This window comes from Gigantopelta aegis, chromosome 8 (assembly GCF_016097555.1).
Source record: "Gigantopelta aegis isolate Gae_Host chromosome 8, Gae_host_genome, whole genome shotgun sequence".
Lineage (NCBI taxonomy): Eukaryota > Metazoa > Mollusca > Gastropoda > Neomphalida > Peltospiridae > Gigantopelta > Gigantopelta aegis.
The window spans coordinates 30,017,739-30,042,967 of NC_054706.1; the positions used below are offsets into that span (position 1 = coordinate 30,017,739).

Sequence of the window (25,229 nt, forward strand, 5' to 3'; positions counted from 1 at the left end):
AAATAACCACGGACAAGGATCCAGTAGCTCATGCATTCTTTGTGGTAGGGTGTCGTTAAACATAGTTCGTTCGTTCATTCAAGGATTAAAAAGTAACCTTGTAAGATAGTTGTTTAATACAGGTTAATTTTTATTATAAGAATATTTTAAAGAATAGACTAAAGTGGGATATGATATACAGCTCAACGGTAGATTACCTTTATTACAGACAGTTTAGATGGGTGGTATGATTGGTTTTTCCCTTGATGGACACCGATTTTACGCCATCCTTCCCCAGTGACCCATCATTGTACATCAAAGGCTGTGGTATATATCCTAACCCAGTGACCCATCATTGTACATCAAAGGCTGTGGTATATATCCTAACCCAGTGACCCATCATTGTACATCAAATGCTGTGGTATGTAATCTTGTCCATAGGAAAGTTGCAGTACATATAAAAGATCAATTGCTGTTGTTTTTTTGTGTGGGTTTTTTTTTTTTGGGGGGGGGGGGGGGGGGGGTGGGGGGGGGGGGGGGGGGGCGTATTTTTTTTCAAATTATATTGAAGTAGTTGTTTGGTTGAAATAGTGTTGAATATGTTTATTACATTTTTTAAAACAGATTGGCCATTTACATGTACATTGAGAATATGAATGAACATCCTAATGAATGTTAATTTTAAAAAAAATGGAGACTGAAGGTGGGGGTGGGGGTGGGGAATATATATATATATATATATATTTATCTTTAAAAAAAACAAATACAAGAAAATCTCTTTCTCTCTCTCTCTCTCTCTCTCTCTCTCTCTCTCTCTCTCTCTCTCTCTCTCTCTCTCTCTCTCTCTCTCTATATATATATATATATATATATATATATATATATATATGCATTTTATTGATAACCCATAGACTATTACTTTAATGTTGCAGTTTCTTTCACAACAGCTCACTGAAATATTTTATTAAATGTATTCCCAAGTCGGCAGACTTTTCATTATAAACCGAGATAAAGGAGTTTGATAAGTGGAACTGAAATCCTGTCACAAATTCACTTCACATAATGGGGTGAAAAAAAAATATCGATGTCAGCTTGAAAAGTGATAAAAATTGAATTTCAAAAAGAACAGACCTTTGTGGCACTGGTGAAACATTGGGCCGGGGTTGGGGGATAGCTGGATATAGCTTAGTGATAGTTTTGATGAGTTGGAGAATCGTTCCATTTGTTTCAACTTTATTTTCGTGCTTATTTCCAATTAAGGTTCAAGCACGCTGTCCTGGGCACACACACCTCAGCTATCTGGGTTGTCTGTCTAGGACGGGGGTGTGTGTGTGGGGGGGGGTGGTTGTTAATTGTTAGTGGTTATTGAGAAAGAAGAAGGTGTAGTGGCCTACCCATTGAGCCCGTAAGAATTTGCTCTGGGTTGGAGCCTGTGCAAGGAAGTGAACCCTGTAGCTGCCAGCCTGTTGTCCGATGGCTTAACCACTGCAACACCGAGGCGAGAATCTGTCTCGCTTGGTGGACCCATTGGGTTATTTCCCATTCCAGCCAGTGCTCCTTGACTGGTATTGGACACTGGTACATGTAGGTGCAGTCATACAGGTTTCTGAGAATTAAAAATTGGCATAACCCATTTATGCATTATGCAAAACAAATTCAGGTGACCCATTTCGTTTCTGCATAACCCGTTATGACCATGTAAATGATGCGAGCACTGTGCGGATGAAAATATAATTCTTGCAATTTTCGGGGTGGGACGTAGTCCAATGGTAAAGCACTCGCTTGATGCACAGTCGGTTTGGGATTGATCCCTGTCAGTAGGCCCATTGGGCTATTTCTTGTTCCAACCAGTATACCATAACTGGCATATCAAAGGCCTTGTCCATGTCTGAGATGATGCATATAAAAGACTAATGGAAAATGTAGTGGGTTTTCTCTCTAAGACTATATGTCCAAATCAGCAAATGTTTGACATCCAATAGCCGATCATTAATATGTCAATATGCTCTAGTGGTGTCGTTAAATAAAACAAACAGTTTCTCCCAATTTTCAGAGACCTGTCGTAGCTGAAAATAAATAAGATTTTTTTCATTATGAATTGATTATAATTTTGGTGGCACTTTCTAAACCGGAGAAAGGAGAGAGCTGTTTTACATTAAGAGATCTCGGCACATTTTAAACTGTAGCTGTTTGGTATTTAAAGGTTAATTTTATAATAAACTACTGGAAAAAGTGTGTTGCCAACTTCTAGTCAAATATCAGGAGAAGACATTACATATGTTTTTATTTCCAATAGAGGTTATTTTTTTTATTATTTTTAAATATTGAAAATCCTTAATTAAAATTGATTTTTGTTTAAAAGGAAAAAGGACTAATAAAAGTTAAAATTGTCTTGAATAGTGACACAATCTGTGTGATTTTCTCTATCTGATCAATAGTATACATATTAAAGGGACATTCCCGAGTTTGCTGCATTGTAAGATGTTTTCGAATAATAAAATATTTCTACGATTAAACTTACATATTAAATATATTTTCTTGTTTAGAATATCAGTGTCTGTATATTCAATGTGTTTCTGGTTGTTTGAATATTTGTATGAAGCCCAAACTGGATTTTGTCTTCAAATAATTTTGTACGTACGAAAAAATATTTTTTAGGAAATAAAATGAAATATAACCTAGTATAAATATTAGAACGATCAGAAACACGTTTAATATACAGCCACTAATATTTTATGCAGGAAAATATATTTGATATGTAATTACAGTCGTCAGAAAGTCTCTGTTAGTCAATAACATCTTAAAAATTGCAGCAAACTCGGGAATGTCCCTTTAAAAACTGTAGAATGACGTCATAAATAAGATGTCCTTGTTTTCGGATGGAAGTTTGGAACGTTTAAGCACAGGTATTTTGTAAGATGCTTTATAGCACTTAACATGAAAGGAAAAGTGGTAATAACACTTTTTACTCATTATTGTGAATACAGTGTATTTGGTACCATGAAATGTGACAACATTCCGGTTTGTTCATCGGTCCAACCAGTGCTCTACAACTAGTGTAACAAAGGCCGTGGTATGTAGTATCCTGTCTGTGAGATGGTGCATATAAAAGATCCCTATATATTGCTGCTGATCGAAAAGAGTAGTCCATGAAGTGGCGACAGCGGGTTTCCTCTCTATATATCTGTGTGGTCTTTAACCATATGTCTGACGCCATATAACCGTAATTAAAATATTTTGAATGCGTTGTTAAATAAAACATTTCCTTCCTTCCTTCCTTATTCATGTACAGTAAAACCTGTTTAAACCGGATCACACTGGGGACCTAATATTTATCTGGTTTAGATCGGATCCAGTGTTTAAAGGGTCGCGTTTTAAAAAATTTGAAAAATTTGGTACCATGAAACGTGACAGCATTCCAGTTTGTTCAGGGTCCGGTTTAGACAGGTTTCACTGTATTTAAAAATTCCTTGTATTCCCAAGGCTTCTAGATTATAGTAGCCCCGACTCCCATGGCTAGTGATATTGAGTGTTGGGCTAGTAAATAACTACTATTGCCATGCCAGACAGGGCTTCTAGATTATGGTAGCCCCGACTCCCATGGCTAGTGATATTGAGTGTTGGGCTAGTAAATAACTACTATTGCCATGCCAGACAGGGCTTCTAGATTATGGTAGCCCGACTCCCATGGCTAGTGATATTGAGTGTTGAGCTAGTAAATAACTACTATTGCCATGCCAGACAGGGCTTCTAGATTATGGTAGCCCCGACTCCCATGGCTAGTGATATTGAGTGTTGGGCTAGTAAATAACTACTATTGCCATGCCAGACAAGGCTTCTAGATTATAGTAGCCCCGACTCCCATGGCTAGTGATATTGAGTGTTGGGCTAGTAAATAACTACTATTGCCATGCCAGCCAAGGCTTCTAGATTATAGTAGCCCGACTCCCATGGCTAGTGATATTGAGTGTTGGGCTAGTAAATAACTACTATTGCCATGCCAGCCAAGGCTTCTAGATTATAGTAGCCCGACTCCCATGGCTAGTGATATTGAGTGTTGGGCTAGTAAATAACTACTATTGCCATGCCAGCCAAGGCTTCTAGATTATGGTAGCCCCGACTCCTATGGCTAGTGATATTGAGTGTTGGGCTAGTAAATAACTACTATTGCCATGCCAGCCAAGGCTTCTAGATTATGGTAGCCCCGACTCCCATGGCTAGTGATATTGAGTGTTGGGCTAGTAAATAACTACTATTGCCATGCCAGACAGGGCTTCTAGATTATGGTAGCCCGACTCCCATGGCTAGTGATATTGAGTGTTGAGCTAGTAAATAACTACTATTGCCATGCCAGACAGGGCTTCTAGATTATGGTAGCCCCGACTCCCATGGCTAGTGATATTGAGTGTTGGGCTAGTAAATAACTACTATTGCCATGCCAGACAAGGCTTCTAGATTATAGTAGCCCCGACTCCCATGGCTAGTGATATTGAGTGTTGGGCTAGTAAATAACTACTATTGCCATGCCAGCCAAGGCTTCTAGATTATAGTAGCCCGACTCCCATGGCTAGTGATATTGAGTGTTGGGCTAGTAAATAACTACTATTGCCATGCCAGCCAAGGCTTCTAGATTATAGTAGCCCGACTCCCATGGCTAGTGATATTGAGTGTTGGGCTAGTAAATAACTACTATTGCCATGCCAGCCAAGGCTTCTAGATTATGGTAGCTCCGACTCCTATGGCTAGTGATATTGAGTGTTGGGCTAGTAAATAACTACTATTGCCATGCCAGCCAAGGCTTCTAGATTATGGTAGCCCCGACTCCCATGGCTAGTGATATTGAGTGTTGGGCTAGTAAATAACTACTATTGCCATGCCAGACAGGGCTTCTAGATTATGGTAGCCCGACTCCCATGGCTAGTGATATTCAGTGTTGGGCTAGTAAATAACTACTATTGCCATGCCCGACGGCTAGTGAAATGTTTTGGGTAAAATGTTGCAGTTAAGTCTATTTTGTAGATATGAATGTCCTGCCCCAACCCCAACGCCACAGTGTTAGTGTTTTTAAGCTCTATCTCCCTCTTTAGGTGACATATCTGATTATTACTGTTATTTAGTAAAAGTGTATTAACTTAAAGTAAAGTAGGGATAGTGAATTTTTAATCATGGCTAGTAAAAAATATTTAATCACTGATCCCATGGCAAGTGAATTTTATAAAAATTCTAGAAGCTCTGGTATTCCAAAAATGTTCTGGACTGATTTGTGGATGTGTGATGTACAAAATCGTGTGAGCAGATGTCTGGTTGAAGATGCAGACCCAAGTTTCAGCCTGGAAAAATGGACACTGCATTTAACTAATCTTCAAACCTGTAACACATCTGGATAATGTTATAGCCAGTGTTTCTGCCAGAAATAAATTTTTGGGTATGACACTATGGAATTGAATGCAACCACAGTCAACAGGAGGGGGTATTGGGGGTCTCCCCCCAAAAGAAAATGGGTTATGTTTAGGGTTAGGGTTAAGAAAATGATATGGTAATGATAAGAGTAATTAATTTTGTCAAAAGGTTAACTTAAAAAAAAAAAAAAATCTGTTTTAGATTTTAGGTATGGCTCCATACCTCTTTTACCCTCTGGCAGAAACCCTGATAACACAGTGAAACATGAGTGTGTGACTTTGAAACGGTAAAATACTCTTAAAAATAGACTACAGTTTGTCTCCATAACCAGACACACATGCATTTGTAAAAATATTTAAAAATGCATTTTATATATTTTAAAAGCACCAGGATGACCAGAAACAGTTTGGATGTACGGAAATGGATAATTAATCTAACCAATAAAGTAAAGTATGATTTCAGTTACCAAAAACGGCTGTAATAGTGGAAAAATATGCCTTAGTGTTTAAAAACTTATGGTCTGTCACTTCAAAGTGAGGCAGTACAATACGAGTGCACTAAGGATAGAGAACCTCAACCACAGAGCTGCATTATTTCCCCTCCAGGCATGCAAAGGTGTCATATTTGATGTATGTTACATGTTAGACACTTGGAGAGATCCCTCCTAATAAAACTCAGTGTTATAAGTTCTGTTGTCATCTGGTACATTATTGATCATTGTGTGAATGCATTATCATTACGTGACGTGGAAGTAACGGTTTGTAGAACACAATTCATAATGCATACAAAGATTGTAACAATTAATCATGAGTAAAATAATAAGTATTGATTATTTGATGTTGCACACATAGTTTCTTGTGGCAGCCACCTTATTTTTAGAACTTTGATTAATATGTGACACTTGCTGAAGATAATTTCAAGGCAGGGCTCGCTATAAGTGATAATGATGGTGGATATCATCCAAGTTTAATGACCACTGTATGTCATTTGTCAGTCTAATAAAGGTTGTAATGTATCTGTATTGTCGTGCAACATAGTTTGATGGGATAGCAGCATGCAACATTTTCATTAATCAACTCGTCATGATTGTGTTGATGATGCTACTACACGTGTGTACATCACCGCATCATCAATAACTTGACTTCTACCTTGGAACAAAAAATGATGGTCTATTCACAAACACCTCTAGCACATTGTTTCTTCTTTCTCCTCTTCTTCTCTTCTTCTTCTTCTTCTTCTTCTCTTTCTTCTCCTTCTCTTTCTTCTTGTTCATCTTCTTCTCCTTCTTCTTCTCCTCCTTCTTCTTCTTCTCCTTCTTCTTCTCCTTCTTCTTCTTCTCTTTCACAAGCTACATCAGTAGTCCAGTTTGTAGGATGAAATAGCTGTTTTTTCCAATTCTCCTCTGTCTCTTGGTGTAATGGGAGTCTCAAAGGACCACTCATATTTTCGCAGTCCTTGATACAGTGATAGTTTGGGTACCTCTAGAGGGACATGCTCTGTTGTTTGGTCTTCATTGTTTAATCAATATCCTGCAATTGTGACAGTCTACTTTGAAAGAAGAAACCTGTAAACATAGAGGCTATCATTTTCTATTGGCAACAGTTGGCTGCTCACCCGTGTCTAATGGCATTTTCATGTTGATTCTGTTGTAATCACGTTAACTGCATGTGGCCCAATGACATCAGGAACTTCTACGTGCATAGCAGCAGTCATTTTATTTTATTTTTTTCTATCTTTTCCAAATTACTTTAGCAATCTGTTTACCTTTTATGAAGATTAAAAAGATGGGGCAAAGAGAAAAAACATGTGGGATACATAGATAATTATCTGACTGACACATTCTCTGTGGTAAATAAATTTTGGTGAAATTTTGAATTCCTGTTTTAGATAATTACTTTTATGCACTTTTCAATTAACAGAGAAGTACAAAAAGTATGGCCTGGTTGAAAAGGGGAAGGTAGTGACCCAGTCCCAGGCAATAGTCTTATTCATACTTACCTAGTACTAGCAAAGCAACAATACTTTATGACCCTGAGTTATAACCTACACTGCAGAGTTATATACGGTCTGTCCATGCGCAGGTGTACGTCGTACATCGGGCAAGGGGAGATAACTCTGCAGTGTAGGTTATGACTGGGTTGTATAGCATAGTTGTTGTGCTAGTACTAGGTAAGTATGATAAATAACAAAAATTAGAAACAAATTTTTTAAATTCCTACAGGAGGGTATCATACCGTGAGTAGGGTGATGCACAGGTGATAAAGCACTAACCTGAAGTGCAATAGATGGTACATGTAAACCAAACAAAATTTGGACATTTTTTAATTGATTTTTAACCAGTTTACTTATTGACCACTACTGACTACCATCAGTTATAAACATCTAACAATAGTAATGGTCAAGTAATATTTCCTGTAACTTTTCAAAAGCATACAAGATAACCTCTTGGCAAAAAAAGGTCACTTAAATCCAGTGCCTTTAGCACTGGTTCTGTCAAACACCAAATTTGATCTTGGCACAATCCTGCTGATATATTGAAGTCAGTAGAACATCGTAAGGGAAGGAAGGAAATGGTTTATTTGATGACGCACTCAACACATTTTATTTATGGTTATATGGCATCGGACATATGGTTAAGGACCACACAGATGGAGAAACCCACTGTCAACACTTCGTGGACTACTCTTTTTGATTAGCAGCAAGGGATCTTTTATATGCACCATCCCATAGACAGGAAAGCACATACCACGGCTGTTGATGTACCAGCGAGAAATAGCCCAATAGGCTCACTGATGGGGATCGATCCCAATTAAACCGACCATGCATCAAGTGAGTGCTTTACCACTAGACCACGTCTCGCCCCAACATGGTATGGGAAAACACACACAAAATACAGAGTTTAAGCTGGACGTCAAAATTTATCAGCAATGTTTTAGATTTTATCACAAAATCTGTAGCCAAAGTTTTATTTAGCCAAACAGCAAAAAAAAAATGGTGGTACATCTACAAATGACACACAAGTTAGAATTAGCTTTTGGTAAATCAGTAATAACACAGTTGTCTTATTCACATTTGGGGATTTGAGGAAATATCTATGTTGCTGTTTGTCGACTGGGTTTCTTCTCCATCACTAAGTGGTGGTGTACTTAAATATTCCAGGGACCTAATTCACTAAACTCTTGCAACTTGGCGATATCGCAGTGTAATGCAAAAAGACTTGCAAAGAGGATGCTTTGTTGTCTAGCAGAGCCTAAGAGACGTTTGTGAATGAGGCCCCTGATTGCTACATATGTGATGGCAGCAATTTTTGTTCTCGCTCACTAGTGTTGCAATAACTGTACGGTATGTTAGACACATAGTGGCCATAGTTTAAAATGTGATGAGGGTTTTTCTGTTAAAAGGGTGCACTATTTTACACAAACCATTGTTCAGGAGCCTAATTCACACAGCTCTCTTAGGCTCTGCTAGACACCAAAGCATCCTCTTTGCAAGACTTTTTGCATTGCACAGCAATATCGCAAAGTTGTGAGAGTTTAGTGAATAAGGTTGTGCTAATGACATATACAATAACTGCAAAAAGTATCATATGTAATAGCAGTGAGACACTGAATTGCCAATGATTGCATTATGCTGGAACGTTAAGTTTGTTTTGCTTAACGACACCACTAGAGCACATTGATTTATTGGACATCAGCTATTGGATATCAAACATTTGGTAATTTTGATGTATATTCTTAGAGAGGAAAACCCCTATATTTTTCCATTGGTAGCAAGGGATCTTCTATATGCACGATCCCACAGACAGGATGGCACACCACAGTCTTTGATACACCAGCTGTGGTGCACTGCTGAGAAATATCCCAGTGGGTCCACTAATGAGCATCAATGCTAGCCTGACCGCACATCAAGTGAGTGCTTTACCACTAGACTACATCCCGGGCTGCATTGTGCTGGATGTCAAATAGTCGGGTTTGTTTTGGTTTCTCTCCCTTTATAGTAAATAAGTTCATCAACTCTGGAAGACATGTTCAGTATCTAGTTGATAAGAGTTCTTTCCCTTTATGTTATTAATGTAATACTTCTGTTGTAATCATTGTGAACAAATATTCATTGGGACTATTAATATTACATGAAGTGCATTGTTCATAATGTGTTATATAAACAAAAAAATGGATTTATTCATGAAGCTGTCCTTCAGTTTGTATACTAATTAGTATAATTAGAAAGAAAAAAACAACGTAATAAAAGTGTCATTCAATTTGCATGCACATTCAGTATAATTGAGAATTTGGTTTTGTGCATTATTAATAATTATCACATTTATAAAATTACCTATTTTATTGTATCATGGGTGAACCAGCATATCAATATTTATAAATAAATAGTTGTTACTCAATTACCTACCTCTTTTTTGGTATGTCTACGCTTCACGCTTCACATGAGCACTAAACTAGCAGCTAAGTAGTTAAGTTTATCGCATATGCAATAAAAACGGCATGCATCAGCAGTAAAAATGTTAACTACGTAACCTGTTTTGTTGAGTGATACATTTAGTAGTATAGCTTACAGCAAAAACTTTAAAACACAAAATTGTTCAGTGTTTTATCAAAACATGTATGTTGTTCAACAATGTTAAGACAACATTTTAGGAAAAATTAATATAACAATTATGATGTTATAAGTTGAGCAAATGAATGGATATAATGGTAAAATTGTTTCGTTAAAAAATATAAGCTGCATTCTGAGTTTTAATAAATATATAAACAGATATACAGAAAGGTATATATGTTAAAACATATAAGGAACATATATTTTTGGCAAGTATCTATAAAGAGAGTTTAATAGCAGATGTCGTGACAATCATGTGACTTCAATAACCAGATACCAGTATAGCTGAGAACAGACAGAAATAGCTTTAATATTAAGGGTTTTTTAAAAGTGCAGTCTTTGAAAATCATAGAAAAAATGTGCTGTGTTTATGAGTGGGTAAAGTTCAATCTTGCGTGTTTTGCTTGTTTTAACTTTATTTTTACAGACATTTCTGTGAATATGACATACATTTGTTTACTTTCCCCTGCAAAAGTCAAATTCGTCAAAACTGGTATATCAAAGCATGGTATGTGCTGTCCTGTCTGTGAAATAGTGCATATAAAAGATCTCTTGCTACTAATGGAAACATGTAGTATGTTTTCTCTCTAATATAAGACTATATGTCAGAATTACCAAATGTTTAACATCCAGTATCCGATGATTAATAAATCAATGAGCTCTAGTGGTGTCATTAAACAAAGCAAACTTTCCAATAACCCATCATTAATAAATCAATGTTCTCTAGTAGTGTCGTTAAACAAAACAAACTATAACTTTTAATCATTATGTCTATTATATAGCAACTTTTAAATGTTTATGTATAACCTTTCATATTAACCATTGATTAATGGTATCATAATACAGATGTTTTCTACATAAAGGTCAGCGTATATTCTATATTCATCACCATTAAAATGTGGCCTCATAATTGAGACAGGTGACTGCTTGAATGGGTGTTTACATTTACTAATTGCAATTGTGTTTGTTGTAGATGATATTCGTGTGGACACAATCGATTGCATGTAGACCCTATAGTTCAGACAGCAGTTGTCTTTGATGGCAAGTTCCATCACCACACACCGGGGTATCTAGAATTTCTGTGTTCATATTGATCAGCGTGTTCCAGTAATCCTTGTTGGTTGTAGTACAAACACATTGATACATCGCTAGGCACTTTAATAATTAACCTCTGGTATCATCATAGAGTGGGTCATTTATTTCTGTAAACAGTTCTGTTAATATTTAAACAAAAAACATTAAGTTCCGAGGGGAATACTGGAAAGAATAAATTTTCTTTGAAGTCCTAGTGAAACAAAATCTGTATTAGAATCATTCATTGTTTTTGGCCCAGAAGGCCTGAAGTGCAAATGGAATTTGCTAATACCAGTGATGTCTCTCCAAGTGTTTTAGATTTCAAATGTTTGAATGGGATGTATGGTAGCTCAGTGGTAGAGCACTCACCTGAGGTACGGTTGATCATAGGATTGACCACACTCAATGGAATGGTTCCCCACCTCCCGCCCATACAGTGCCCATGACTGATGCATTAAAGGTCATGTTATGTACTGCCCTGTTTGTGGGAAATTACATATAAAATATCCCTTGTTAAGCTTTTTGGTAGAAGTAGGCAGTATGTTTCTTTTCTGTTGCTTTGTTTTTTTTTCTTATGCTGTAAACTGTTTCAATTACCATACATGGTTGTATATATACTCTTCAAAAAAAGAAACGCAAAAGGGTACAAATGGGTTATAACTCCGATTTTATGTTTCTTACCGGTTCATGCTTTGTGAATATAAGGTCATTGCATGTCCCAAACACATTCCCACGGTTACATTCGATAAAACGCAGCTACTGTACAATAAAGTTCCAAAATGTGAATATTCGCAAAAACGCAGCCACGTGCAAACCATGTCACCACTGCACGTGCATTGTCTGCACGTGCAACATGAACACCGACAGTATAAAAATGCAGGATGTTCGCTTGCCTGGCCTCTGTATCTGGCCGACAGTTGACAATCCAGGACATGCCACGTCTCAGTGAACCGCAGAGAAACAATGCCATCGGCCGACTAGACGCAGGCGAATCCAGAACGGCCATTGCCAGGGCATTCCATGTGTCCCCAAGCACCATCTCCAGACTGTGGGACCGTTACCAGCAACATGGATCAACACGTGACCTCCCTAGATCCGGTCGACCACGGGTCACTACCCCCGGGCAGGACCGCTACATCCGGGTACGCCACCTTCGGGAACGATTGACTACTGCCACCTCCACAGCCGCAGCAATACCAGGTTTGCGCAGGATATCCGACCAGACCGTACGGAACCGCCTACGTGAGGTAGGAATTCGTGCCAGACGTCCAGTTCGAGGTGTCATCTTAACACCACAACACCGTCGACTCCGACTGCAGTTGTGCCAGATTCATCGACAATGGCCTCAACTGCGATGGAGACAGGTGTGGTTCAGTGACGAGTCCCGATTTCTGCTCCGACGTCATGACGGAAGATGTCGCGTGTATAGGCGTCGTGGTGAACGTTATGCGGCAAACTGCGTGCAGGAAGTGGACAGATTCGGCGGGGGTAGTGTCATGGTGTGGGCAGCCATCTCACACACTGGCAGAACTGACCTGGTCCACGTGCAGGGCAACCTGAATGCACAGGGCTACATTGACCAGATCCTCCGGCCACACATCGTTCCAGTTATGGCCAACGCCAACGCAGTGTTCCAACATGACAACGCCAGGCCTCACACAGCACGTCTCACAACGGCTTTCCTACAGAACAACATTATTAATGTCCTTCCTTGGCCATCGATATCACCGGATTTGAACCCAATTGAGCATCTATGGGACGAGTTGGACCGACGCCTCCGACAGCGACAACCACAGCCCCAGACCCTGCCCGAGCTGGCAGCAGCCTTGCAGGCCGAGTGGGTCACCATCCCCCGGGACGTCATCCGTACTCTGGTTGCTTCAATGGGCAGGCGGTGCCAGGCAGTTGTCAACACACGCGGAGGCCACACCCGGTATTGACTCCAGATGACCTTGACCTTGGTGGTGTATCCTATCACTTACAATGGACTAGAGTGAATTGTGAACAATCCTGCAACATTTGGTAATTATCGGACTCACCATTCAATAATTAAATCAATTCTCCAGATGTTACGACAATGTGGTTTTGCATTTCTTCTTTTGAAGAGTATATATGGGACACATATTCAAATAGTCACCAGCCAACGGTTAAGAATGTGCAGGAGTGTTGTTCAGTCCTATCCTTTGCCAGACATATAATTAACAGTTACTGACTGCATAGTACACAACGTAAGATACCAAGGACAGATCAAACAGTGCATTAATAGTTAGGGTCATCCCCACTTCACCTGCTTTATTACTAGGAGCAGCCTATGTGGTGACAACTCTCTACCTCTTTGTATATTTCTGTCTTCCCCTGTCTGTATTTTTCTGTCAGTCTGTCCCCATCTGTCTCCCTCTCCCTCTCCCTCTCTCTCTCTCTCTCTCTCTCTCTCTCTCTCTCTCTCTCTCTCTCTCTCTCTCTCTCTCTCTCTCTCTCTCTCTCTCTCTCTCTCTCTCTCTCTCTCTCTCTCTCTCTCTCTCTCTCCCTCTCCCTCTCCCTCTCCCTCTCCCTCTCCCCTCCCTCTGACCGGCCTCGGTGGCGTCGTGGTTAGGCCATCGATCTACAGGCTGGTAGGTACTGGGTTCAGATCCCAGTCGAGGCATGGGATTTTTAATCCAGATACCGACTCCAAACCCTGAGTGAGTGCTCCGCAAGGCTCAATGGGTAGGTGTAAACCACTTGCATCGACCAGTGATCCATAACTGGTTCAACAAAGGCCATGGTTTGTGCTATCCTGCCTGTGGGAAGTGCAAATAAAAGATCCCTTGCTGCCTGTCGTAAAAGAGTAGCCTATGTGGCGACAGCGGGTTTCCTCTAAAAAAACAGTGTCAGAATGACCATGTTTGACGACCAATAGTCGATGATAAAATAAAAAATCAATGTGCTCTAGTGGCGTCGTTAAATAAAACAAACTTTACTCTCTCTCTCTCTCTCTCTCTCGCTCTCTCTCCCTCTCTCCCTCCTTCCCTCTCCCTCTCTTTCTCTCTCTCTCTCTCTCTCTCTCTCTCTCTCTCTCTCTCTCTCTCTCTCCCACATCCCCCCCCCCCCCCCCCCGCCTTCCCAGTCTCCTTCCCCATTTATTGAATAACTTGTTAGACACCAGATACCTGCAGTTCAAGATGTGCTAAGCTAGTATAAAAAAAAATCACATTTGGGGATTAATTTAAATAACTGACTTGTAAGGTAATTATCAACCCATGCAGTTAAAATTAACCCTACATTTTATTTGAATTGTATACATGTAGCATGCACATTAGACAGCTGTGGTGCAGTTTTCATATATGTTATCCCTATTTGAATGGCATTTGTTTGCAAGAAATTGTCAAAACTGATCACAAGTGCAAATGGGGTTAATTTGTCGAGTAACAATCCGAAGCTACCTGTGGAACACTAAATTGTACCTGAGCTCACAATAATAAAAAACAAAATCAGGCAACTAATTTACCCATGGTATGACTGTGCATGCTTGCTCCATGTTAAACGTTTCTAAATGTATGTACAGGCCGGATGTTGTGGTTTAATGTTCGGTTGTCAGTTGTTGCTGATTACCAGTTGTTACTGCTGTGGATCTGGAGCAGGATATAACTCAATGATAGAATTTCCAATTCAGGCCTTGGATTTGGCAAATATGAGGGAACGGCCATTTTGGTCGAGACCGATGGAGATTTTGGGGGGAATTATGGCCAGAAGGCAAGGCAACAAGGCAAACTTTAAAAACAATTTATCTTAATGTAACACATTGACAACAGCACCTATATTTTATTTATTTTTAAGTTTTAACAGTTTCATGTTTTTGTAAGTGAACAATTTTACTAACATGATTTGGAGCATTGCAGCAATGTGCTGTATGGCAGCCCCCCGTCGATGAGCCCATTGGACTATTTCTCGCTCCAACCAGTGCACTGAGACTGGTATATCAAAGGCTGTGGTATGTGCTATCCTGTCCGTGGGATGATACATATAAAAGATCCCCCACCGCCAATGGAAAAAGAGTAGCCCATGAAATGTGGTCCATAACCATATGTCTGACGCTATATAACCGTAAATAAAATGTGTTGAGTGTGTTGTTAAATAAAAAATTTCCTTCCTTTTTCTTCTCTCTCCCAAAAATGTTGTTATTATTTTATTTTTATCCAATACCTGTAGCCATTGCTTAAACAAGTTGGGTGCTTGAACCATGTCTGGATAGAGGCATGTTTAATAAATTACTCAACTTAAACAATTTGCAAAAGTATCATTAAATAGACTGGGTTTTTGTTTAAGATAACTGTTCCCCCTACAAAGTGTTATGTATATGTCTTTTGTAAACGTTTCTTTTGTGTTGTTAAAGTGTGCAGAATGGGTGTAAAATCCTTTTGTTGAGGAAGGTGTTCATGCGATAATAAAAAACACAAACGTATACTATCTTGACAATCTTGCTACCTGTGTATGATCTCCAAAAGGTAGTCTTTTTCTCGAATGTGTTGTCACTGTGTATGATCTCCCAAGATAATCTTTCTTGAATATGTTGTCACGCTTTGAAGCGCTGTTTGCACCTAACACGCCAATTACATGCATGATCAGATAGCGGGGTACAAGGCAAATTCTTCTATTATTTCTGTTGCCTCTTGCTGAAGTGCGTTCATCTGATAAAAACAATCACTTGACCTCCAAGGCCACGGCTATCTAGAGGCGCACTTCACCTGCGATAATGTGATCGGTGTCTGTGTAAACATGTAAAACTGAGATTGTTGTTGTGTTAAATTGTGCTCACAGTAGGTGAAATGTGAGGTGATCCTAAGTCAACATAGTAAATACTATTACAATAAGGTGTATTGATAAAACATATTTAAGTGGAGCATTAAGTTTTGTCTAGCCAAGTCTCTGGTGTTATTTTGTGGACGTGGTCAATTATTGGGTGAAGTGGGAGCGGAAAAGAAAGAAATATGAGTACATTTTAAACTTTAAGATATTAGAGAGAGAGAGAGAGAGAGAGAGAGAAGGGAGAGAAAGAAGGGAGAGAGAGGGGAGAGAGAAGGGAGAGAGAGAGAAGGGAGAGAGAGGGAAGGGAGAGAGAGAGAAGGGAGAGGGGAGAGGGGGAGAGGAAGACAGATAGGGAGGCACTGACAGAAAAATACAGAGGGGAAGATAGACTGACAGAAATAAAGACAGAGAGGTAGAGAGTTGTCACCACATAGGCTGCTCCTAGTAATAAAGCAGGTGAAGTGGGGATGAACTATTGATGCACTGTTTGATCTGTCCTTGATATCTTACGTTGTGTACACAGATCATGTAAACTATGCAGTCGGTAACTGTTAATTATATGTCTGGCAAAGGATAGGACTTAACAACACTCATGCACATTCTTAACCGTTGGCTGGTGACTATTTGGATATGTGTCCTGTATACATACAACCATGTATGGTAATAGAAACAGTTTACAGCATAAGAAAGAAAAACAACCTTATATCACCACATACAGTATTTTTCCTTTTTGAATCTCACTGCCCCTTTGTTTCTTTTTTTCTACCTCAGATTTTCATCAATTCTTCTCAGTGTGGTACATCCTATTTTAAAACTTTTGCACATCCCATCCCTTGTCTTACCACTTCCATCAGGTGCTTGTTTCCTTTGGCCATCAATGCCACACCTTCCAAATTTTATTATTTGTTGCCGAATATGCGATGAACTAATTCTTTCATACATAATACCTGATGCAGTGTTCTGCTTTGAGTAGTGGAAATAGTAATGATTTCACCCCTCAGCATGCTAAGTATTATATATTGGGGGGGGGGGCTAGCTTAGTTGGGTTGAATGATCATATCACTGTGGTGGATCTATTTTCTGATTGTTTTTCCCCCTGTCGTAACCAGTCCTCCACAATTGGTATATCAAAGACACTGGTATGTGATGTCTTGTCTGTGAAAAAGTGTATTTACAAGATCCCTTGCTTCTAATGGAATAAAGTATAGCAATGGTCAAGAAACTGAGTTAATTTTTGTTTCTTAGCATTGAGCTACATCATAGCTTGCGTTAAAACTTCCTTCCTTCATAATTTAGATATGCATATTATTATCATCCTCACAATATTGTAGAATAAATTTCTTAAATTACACATTTTCAAAAAGTGTTTCAACGGAAACAGAATCTTAATACTTTTATCCCCCAATAAATAACTGTAAAATGCTCGGGTACAAGTGAGTAATGCTGATCGGTTGGTAAACAAGTTGAGAATGGCAATATACTCCTTGCTTATTCATGACACATGCCTGGTGAATGAAGCTCAGTTTCTCATTCTGGGTGTATACCCTGTATAGTGGATTTCGCTGTAGAGTTGTACATTTTTACAGTGTGCGCTTTATTTACATTAGACAGTGATGATTCAGACTCGGTCAAGTACATTGTAAGTACTGTCAACACAATAAAGCTTTGTGAAATGTTGTATATCTAAAGCTCTGTACTGTACGAGTGGAATGTATCTTATTGGTTAAAGGGCTGTTCTTAAGTGTGATGAGTTACACTATCAATTTTAAATCGATTGGGGGGATGGGTGGGGGGCGAGATGTAGTCCAGTGGTAAAGCATTTGCCTGATCCAATGTTGGTCTAGGATCAATCCCCATTGGGCTATTTCTCGTTCCAGCCAGTGCACCACGACTGGTATATGAAAGGCTGTGGTATGTGCTATCCTGTATGTGGGATAGTGCACATAAAAGATCCCTTGCTACTAATGAAAAAAAAAATGTAGTGGGTTTCTTCTCTATGACTGTGTCAAAATGACCGTATGTTTGACATCCAATAGCCGATGATTAATAAATCAGTGATGTAGTGGTGTTGTTAAACTAAAAAAAAAAAAAAAAAAAAAAAAAAAAATCAATCCTAGATTGATTGTGATTCAGGCAAGCACTTTACCACAGGTTTGCCATCTGATTTTTTTTTTTGATTTTTTTTTTTTTTTTGTTCTAAGCAGTGTCCCACAGCTGGTGTGTCAAAAGGCATGGTATGTACTGTTCTATATATGGGGTGTGCATATAAAAGACCTTGCTGTTTTTTAATGGGAAGAGTATGGTTTAGCTCCGTCAGTAGAGCGCCCGCCTTACGATGCTTGGGTCTTAGGATTAAACCCATCGGTGGTCCCATTCTCTGACTGGATGGTTTTGGTGTTTCAACCATTGCTTCATGACTGGTATATCAAAGGCTTTGATGTGAGTTGTCCTGTCTGTGGGGAAAATGCATATAAAAGATCCCTTGCTGCATTTGGAAAAATATAGCAGGTTTTCTCTAAGGCTGTATGTCGCAATTATCAAATGTTTCATGTAGAGCCACTGATTAAAAATGAGTGTGCTCTAGTGGTGTCATTAAATAAATAAAATAAAAATTACTTTAAAAGTAACTAGTGATGTCGCTAAACAAAACAAACTTTAATTTTAACAATGTGTCAGTTTTAATAACCCAATGCTAGACAATAAATAGCCATAGTTTATAGTTTAAAATGCGCTGAGGCGTCATTTAATAGATATTCCTTTCCTTTCCTGTCATTCGTTATGAACGCTAAAAAAAGAATCGTCTTACTCCCGATTAAAACTCCTGATTGGCTTACCCATACTACAGTATTGATTGGCAGTCAATAAATATTAATGAATTGAACAGAAATGTTACAGTGCACAAAAGCAATAAATGTATCTCTGCTTCATATAACAATAACAGAAAAACAAGGAACAAAACGTGAATAACCCATGCATGTATGTATGTCTGGAGGCCTTCCTCATCTTCATAGACAAAGGGAGGTAAAAGCATGTCACTGTCAGCAGACATTATTATTATGTCACAGCTTGCATGTGTCACATCCGATACGGTCCACACCGACCACCACCATGCATGACTGATTCAGTAAATCATTGTGTTTACGCGGGAGACAGAGAGGTCCGAGGCCTGACTACCTGTCATTGTCACTGTGTCCACCTGGCTTAAGCCTCTGACATCGAGATTTCCTCTGGCTATCTGTTATTGATGACCCTGAAACGACCTATTGAGTCACAGCCATGGATCATTTCAGTTAGCCAGTTGAGCTGTTTTTAGCCTGTAATCGTCCCATGTTGGTCTGCGCTCTTTAAACAGTGACAACGTCCGCTACGCTTTACTTTGTGGGATCCTCCGCACTACGATGGCTAAAACACACAGTCCGAAGTGATTTACTCGTGGACAAGTTATTTCTGTCGTGTCCTGTCCGGGGCCTTTACCTGTAAATCACCTGGACAGAACGCCTGCATCAGGTAGAAGTGCATTCCTGCCTTCAGCTGACCTAGTTTTGTTCTCTCGTCTCATCCTCACTAGCAGGCAGACATTTTCTCATCGGAGGCTGAGACCTCCACTTGAAAGTTTTTTCTATGAGGATCTGTGTACAAAGACTGTAGATGAAGATGTTGCTTACGGCACCCATTTACGCATCTGTAAGTATTCCCTTTAACACCAATGCAACTTCTTTTTTCTTCCTGTCAATTGTGTGTGTGGATGCAGTTTTGTGTCAGGTGGTTTTAGCTAATTAGGATGTTTGGGACATCGCCAGGAGACAATAGTGACAGAACTATGAAGTGTTATTGTTTTTAAGTAATTTGTCCTGTTCGTTGTTGTCGTAGTTATTCTTTAGTGTGAATTTCTAAAGGGTCTGATTAGCAAAATTAATTTCATTGAATATTATTTACAATAGGCATTTGCCATTATTTAAAAAGATTTTTTTTATATAAACCACTTTGTATGTTAAATGGATACATTTTGAAAAATATTTTAACATTCTGTGAAGTATTTAAATAGATTTATTTTGAAAATACTCATGAAATAAATCTATTTGGTACATAGTATACGAATTAATTTCTGAAATAATTACTGTAGCTGTTGTGATTATTGATCATAATTTTAAACATATTTTTGCACATTAATACAATGCATGTAGTCTATTTGTTCATTGACTTAATACAATCCGACAAAGATTTTGTTGACTTTGAATATCATTTAATAAGACTGGGTCGGGTATTGGTGTTGGGCAGATAATGCAGATTAATTTAATGTTTTATACATTTGATAGTTGCTTCATTGAACATGATAATTAAATAACATATACTGTTTTTGTAGGAGTTTTTGTTTCTAAAATGATAACACTGTTATTGTAAAGACGATGATATCTCAGCAACTTGTGGGTGGCCCGTCAATAATGTGATTCATTTTGAATGTGTTTTATGACCACTCCTGTAAGCTTAAGAGTAAGCTTAAACAGTTTAGCTCATATTCCACTACAGGGAAACTCCTCTAAACCTGACACTTTCCAAACCAGGTAAAAAGTGTGGTTATGAGAGGTATCCAGTTTACAGAGGTTCTTTACTGCACATATATGTAGAAAGGGACTATGAAAAACGTCCGCTTTTGAGGGAATTCCGGTTTACAGAGGGTCCGGTTTTGAGACGTTTCACTGCATATACATTTGTATGTATAATATCAGTGAAGCTGAACTTGAAGATATATACACACATAAAATGTTAGTGGGAGTGTAGGGTGGGGATGCATGATGTTCTTTTTGTTTAAATGATTGAAAGCAAATTTTATTATAACAAATAGAGTTGAACACTGAAAAGAACTGTAGCAAAGGTACAGAAGTAAACACTTGGCTAGGTTAAAAAATATATGTACTATTAATGGTTTGTTTCATTACATGTAATTTCAATGAAAAAAGTCTTAAAATTGGTATGGCTTATAGGAATTGATGGATTTTTTTTTTTTTTTTTAATTTTGCCAAAATCTTAAACATTATTTATGGTAATATAAATATTTTGGGATTCTGTGTCATAATTTTACTGCCCCGTCCAAAATCTGGGATTTGTAGCATGGTATACATGTATGTTCCTATATTTAGATTTGTGTACACTAACCATTCCATCTACATAGGGAAAACTATTATACATGAAATACAAATGTCACCTGCAACCCCCCCCCCCCCCCCCCCCCCACACACACACACACTATGAATTTCTCTCACTAATTGTCTGTGCTTTTATTTGCTTTCTATACCATTCTGTCTTTTTTATGTTTTAAGTAAAACAACAAACTAATTTGTATTTTAAACAACTTTCATCAACTATTTGGCCACATGCCAGTGTGTTTAAAAAAAAAAAGAAAAAAAAAAGATCTGACCACTCCTAGAGGTCCTACAGGTTAGGCCATTTTGTTGTGAATCAGTTTGAATTGTTCTGTTGAAATGGGTTCGGTACTTGGTCCAGTGGTGTTTACAGCCTCGGTTTTCGAAACTAGACAAATACTGTCAGGTAGTGCCTGCGCTACCTCTGGCTGCGATGAATAAACATGGCTCGCAGCATGGGCAGGATGTCTGAAGATGAACAAACAAGGACCGTCCCACTGTGAGAGAGATTAACATGACATCGCCTGACCTTTTCAGCTGTTTCATCTTTCCTCGTATTTACCTTGAACTGTTAAATTTAGAACACGTACATACATGATGTCAAATTAATACAGGTTTTAAAAGTAAGAGGGCGAAAGATGTGTAGTCTGTAAATGGATCTCAGTTTTAAAATGTTAAAATATTTTCTATTTTTATTTTTAAATTTTTTTTTTTTTTTCTTTCTTTAAATGATTTGTAAGTCATGTACTAAATGTGACTTTTTCTGTGTTAACCAGTCCTATATAATCTGAACTTGACTGCAAGTTAAACAGAAATAACTAACATTCTTTTTAAAATATTCCACAAATTTACCCATATATTACAATGACATCGCATTCATTGTGACAACACATTTCTACAGCATAGTTGCAAACACCTAGTCTACTAGTACTAATTAAAACAATTTCGCAAGTGAAGTGACAGTTTTAGAAAATTGTTTTCTTGAAAAGATTTGTTTCTTGGCAGCATTTTCTTTTTATGAATTCATTTTAAAAAGATAAAGCTCTTACTGTCATTGCATGCAAAATTGCACATGACAATGCTGAATTGATTTTGTGTCGGGAAAAAAATCTGAATGGAATAGGTTTTCTTAGCAGAAGTGTTTTCTTTGTTAGGGACTGGTGAAGCATCTGTCAAAGGATTGAGATTCTGTAGGCCTAGATTACATACCCATTAGGTTAGGATGGGTTGGGGATTTTTTATTTGTGAGCGCGTGTGCGCGTGTGTGTGTGTGCAGTAATTTTTTTTAGGATTTTGCACTTTTTCCCTATTCCAACTTGTGAACAGTATATATTAAAGAAAATGGTATGTGCTGTCATATTTGTGAGAATGATCTCACTGAAGCTGATCTCTGTGTTATTTGATTATTGATTTTGCATGAAATGCATAATGTGAGTCAGATTAGTGGGGTGTTTTTGTTGGGTATGGGTTTTTTGTGTCCTTTTGTCTTTCTACCTTCTGACGACCGACCTCGGTGGCGTCGTGGCAGGCCATCGGTCTACAGGCTGGTAGGTACTGGGTTCGGATCCCAGTCGAGGCATGGGATTTTTAATCGAGATACCGACTCCAAACCCTGAGTGAGTGCACCGCAAGGCTCAATGGGTAGGTGTAAACCACTTGCACCGACCAGTGATCCATAACTGGTTCAACAAAGGCCATGGTTTGTGCTATCCTGCCTGTGGGAAGCGCAAATAAAAGATCCCTTGCTGCCTGTCGTAAAAAGAGTAGCCTATGTGGCGACAGCGGGTTTCCTCTAAAAACAGTGTCAGAATGACCATATGTTTGACATCCAATAGCCGATGATAAGATAAAAAATCAATGTGCTCTAGCGGCGTCGTTAAATAAAACAAACAAACTTTACTTTTCTACCTTCTGACTGACACCCAATAACCGATCTCTATTTTTGTGCTGGGGTGTCGTTAAACATTCATTCATTCATTCATCAACATTTGGTTTCGGTTCATGAGGTTAAAATTTGTATGCAATAATATTTTTGCTTGTTTCTGTTTCTGATTCTGTTTGTATACATCTTTCTGCTACATGCTGGTTGTATTTTGTGAAAACTGTGCAGGGTTTTTAAACTTTGTTGAAATATACACCAGTCTCGTGAATGTAGGCCTGAGGCAAGGTCTGTTTAATTTCATGCTTTTATATATATATTTATAAAATGTTCAAGCAATCTGTCCTGGTCATACACCTCGGTTATCTATGACAATCTGACCAGACAGAAGTTCATGACAGAAGTCGTTATAATGACCTTGCATATTTATATCACCACCAAACTGTTCACTCATTCCAGTTTTTGCCATGAGCAAATTGAAGGTGAACTGAAAATCACACTCCTGAAATGATGCCATTGGAACAGTCACATAAAGTTTCATATAAACTTTATTTAAAGTTTTTTATTTCGAAGACCATTAATTTGCAGCTCTCCTAAAACATTCCAGGCAAGCATGGAGGGGATCACAACTAGCTGATCAATCCTCTCTCTTTTTTTCCTGGAGAAGATTCCTTTCTGCCATGAAGGTGATTCTGGGATTTTAGTTTTACACTGAATCTGCAACAAGGTTTTTTCCATGCCTATATTCATTAAGGTTCACACATGTCCAACTCTAGGATAATCTAAAAAGGCTAATTGCCAGTGATTCTGGGGTGGTGGGGGGGGGGGGGGGGGGGGGGAATGGGCAATTGTTTAATAGGACAGACACAATTATGATTTTAAAACAAAAATTATTATAAAGGGAATACATTTAACAATTTTAATATGTCGAGCTGAATAACAGCATGTGTCTTGTTATACAAATTATCGTGACACAGAATTTTGAACAGCCTTAAAAATATATGTATCGTATTTTAAATTAAAAAAATTGTATCTTTAGTTTTTTTTGTCCTAAGAAAAGGGCCCCTCCATAAGGGATGAACCTATTGCATATAATCCGGAGTATACTGCAAGATACTCAGGGATGATTTCTTAACTTGGCTTATTGTGCCAGGCTTTAAGGAGAGGTAGGGGCGGGATGTAGCGCCCAGTGGTAAAAGCGCTCGCTTGATGCACGGTTGGTTTGGGATCGATCCTCATTGGTGGCCTCATTGGGCTATTTCTCGTTCCAGCCAGTGCTCCACAACTGGTGTAGCAAAGGCTGTGGTATGCACTATCCTGTCTTTGTGATGGTGCATATAAAATATGCCTTGCTGCTAATCGAAAAGAGTAGCCCATGAAGTGGCAACAGTGGGTTTCCTCTCAATATCTGTGTGGTCTTTAACCATATGTCCAATGCCATATAACTGTAAATAAAATGTGTTGAGTGTGTCGTTAAATAAAAACATTTCCTTCCTTAAGGGGAGGGGTTCTGAGGGGAGAGGGCTGTCACTCCTACATGGTGTAGACCCTGTCGGCCCAAACCGGCTACACCCTACACTCAACCAGCCTCCATTCATTTACCATTCAGCAGGTGTTTCATGTGACACTTACAACGGATATATGTTGTATACATTCCTTACATTTCATGAGTGTACGGCTTTCTCAGAACACAGATTTTTTTATGTTTTCATTCATCTTTGATATGGGTGGAAAAACAAGATGTAGAAAATTGTACTGATTGATACCCTTAAAGTTCTTTTTTCCTTCTTTTTTTTCCCCTGATGTAAAAACAAAAAACATTCACATCACACAGATGAAACTGTTTTTATAGGTAACATTACACAGAGATAAAAACTTGTTTCTTTTCCCCCAAGTTGCTTTCATCTTCTGAAATGTTACTTGTGTCTACTAAATGGTTGATAAATACATTGGAACATGCCTGTCACAGTAATGCATGGCTTTGCCCTGGGGTATCACTGTTTGTACAGAGATGGACTACTGCTGGCTATTTGCCAGCACATTTTATTATTTATAGATGAGTAGATGGCTGTGGATGGCCTCCATGATGCATGGTATGTACAGAATAAATATGACCTGTAAATCACAATTCCATGTACTTAGGTAAGAGCATGTATTTTTTTGACTGCATATAACTTTGGTTTAGGATCTTTTCATAATCAGAGAGTCGTCATTTATTGCAATATTTATTTCCTGTTAAATTATGTAATATTTGTCCTTGAATTAATTGTTTATATATTTAAATTGAAGTTACATTAAGAACTTACTAATATGCACATTTTTTTTTTTTTGTATCTGCATTAACAAAAAAAAAAAAGAAGAAG

The 25,229-nt window shown here is 38.4% G+C and overlaps 1 protein-coding gene across 5 annotated transcripts in view; it reads left to right on the forward strand.

Annotated features, from left to right (window-relative positions):
- The window catches only part of LOC121378471 (RNA binding protein fox-1 homolog 2-like), a 130,117-nt gene that overhangs the window by 26,812 nt on the left and 78,076 nt on the right, over positions 1 to 25,229 (forward strand). Inside the window, exon 1 of one of the 5 annotated variants that reach the window (XM_041506654.1) lies at positions 18,404 to 19,530. The exons of the other annotated variants lie outside the window; for them this stretch is intronic. Within the exon in view, the coding sequence (XP_041362588.1) occupies positions 19,495 to 19,530 (36 nt within the window). The 5' untranslated portion in view covers positions 18,404 to 19,494. Of the gene's footprint in view, positions 1 to 18,403; positions 19,531 to 25,229 lie in introns of those variants that run through there. 5 annotated transcript variants of the gene reach the window in all.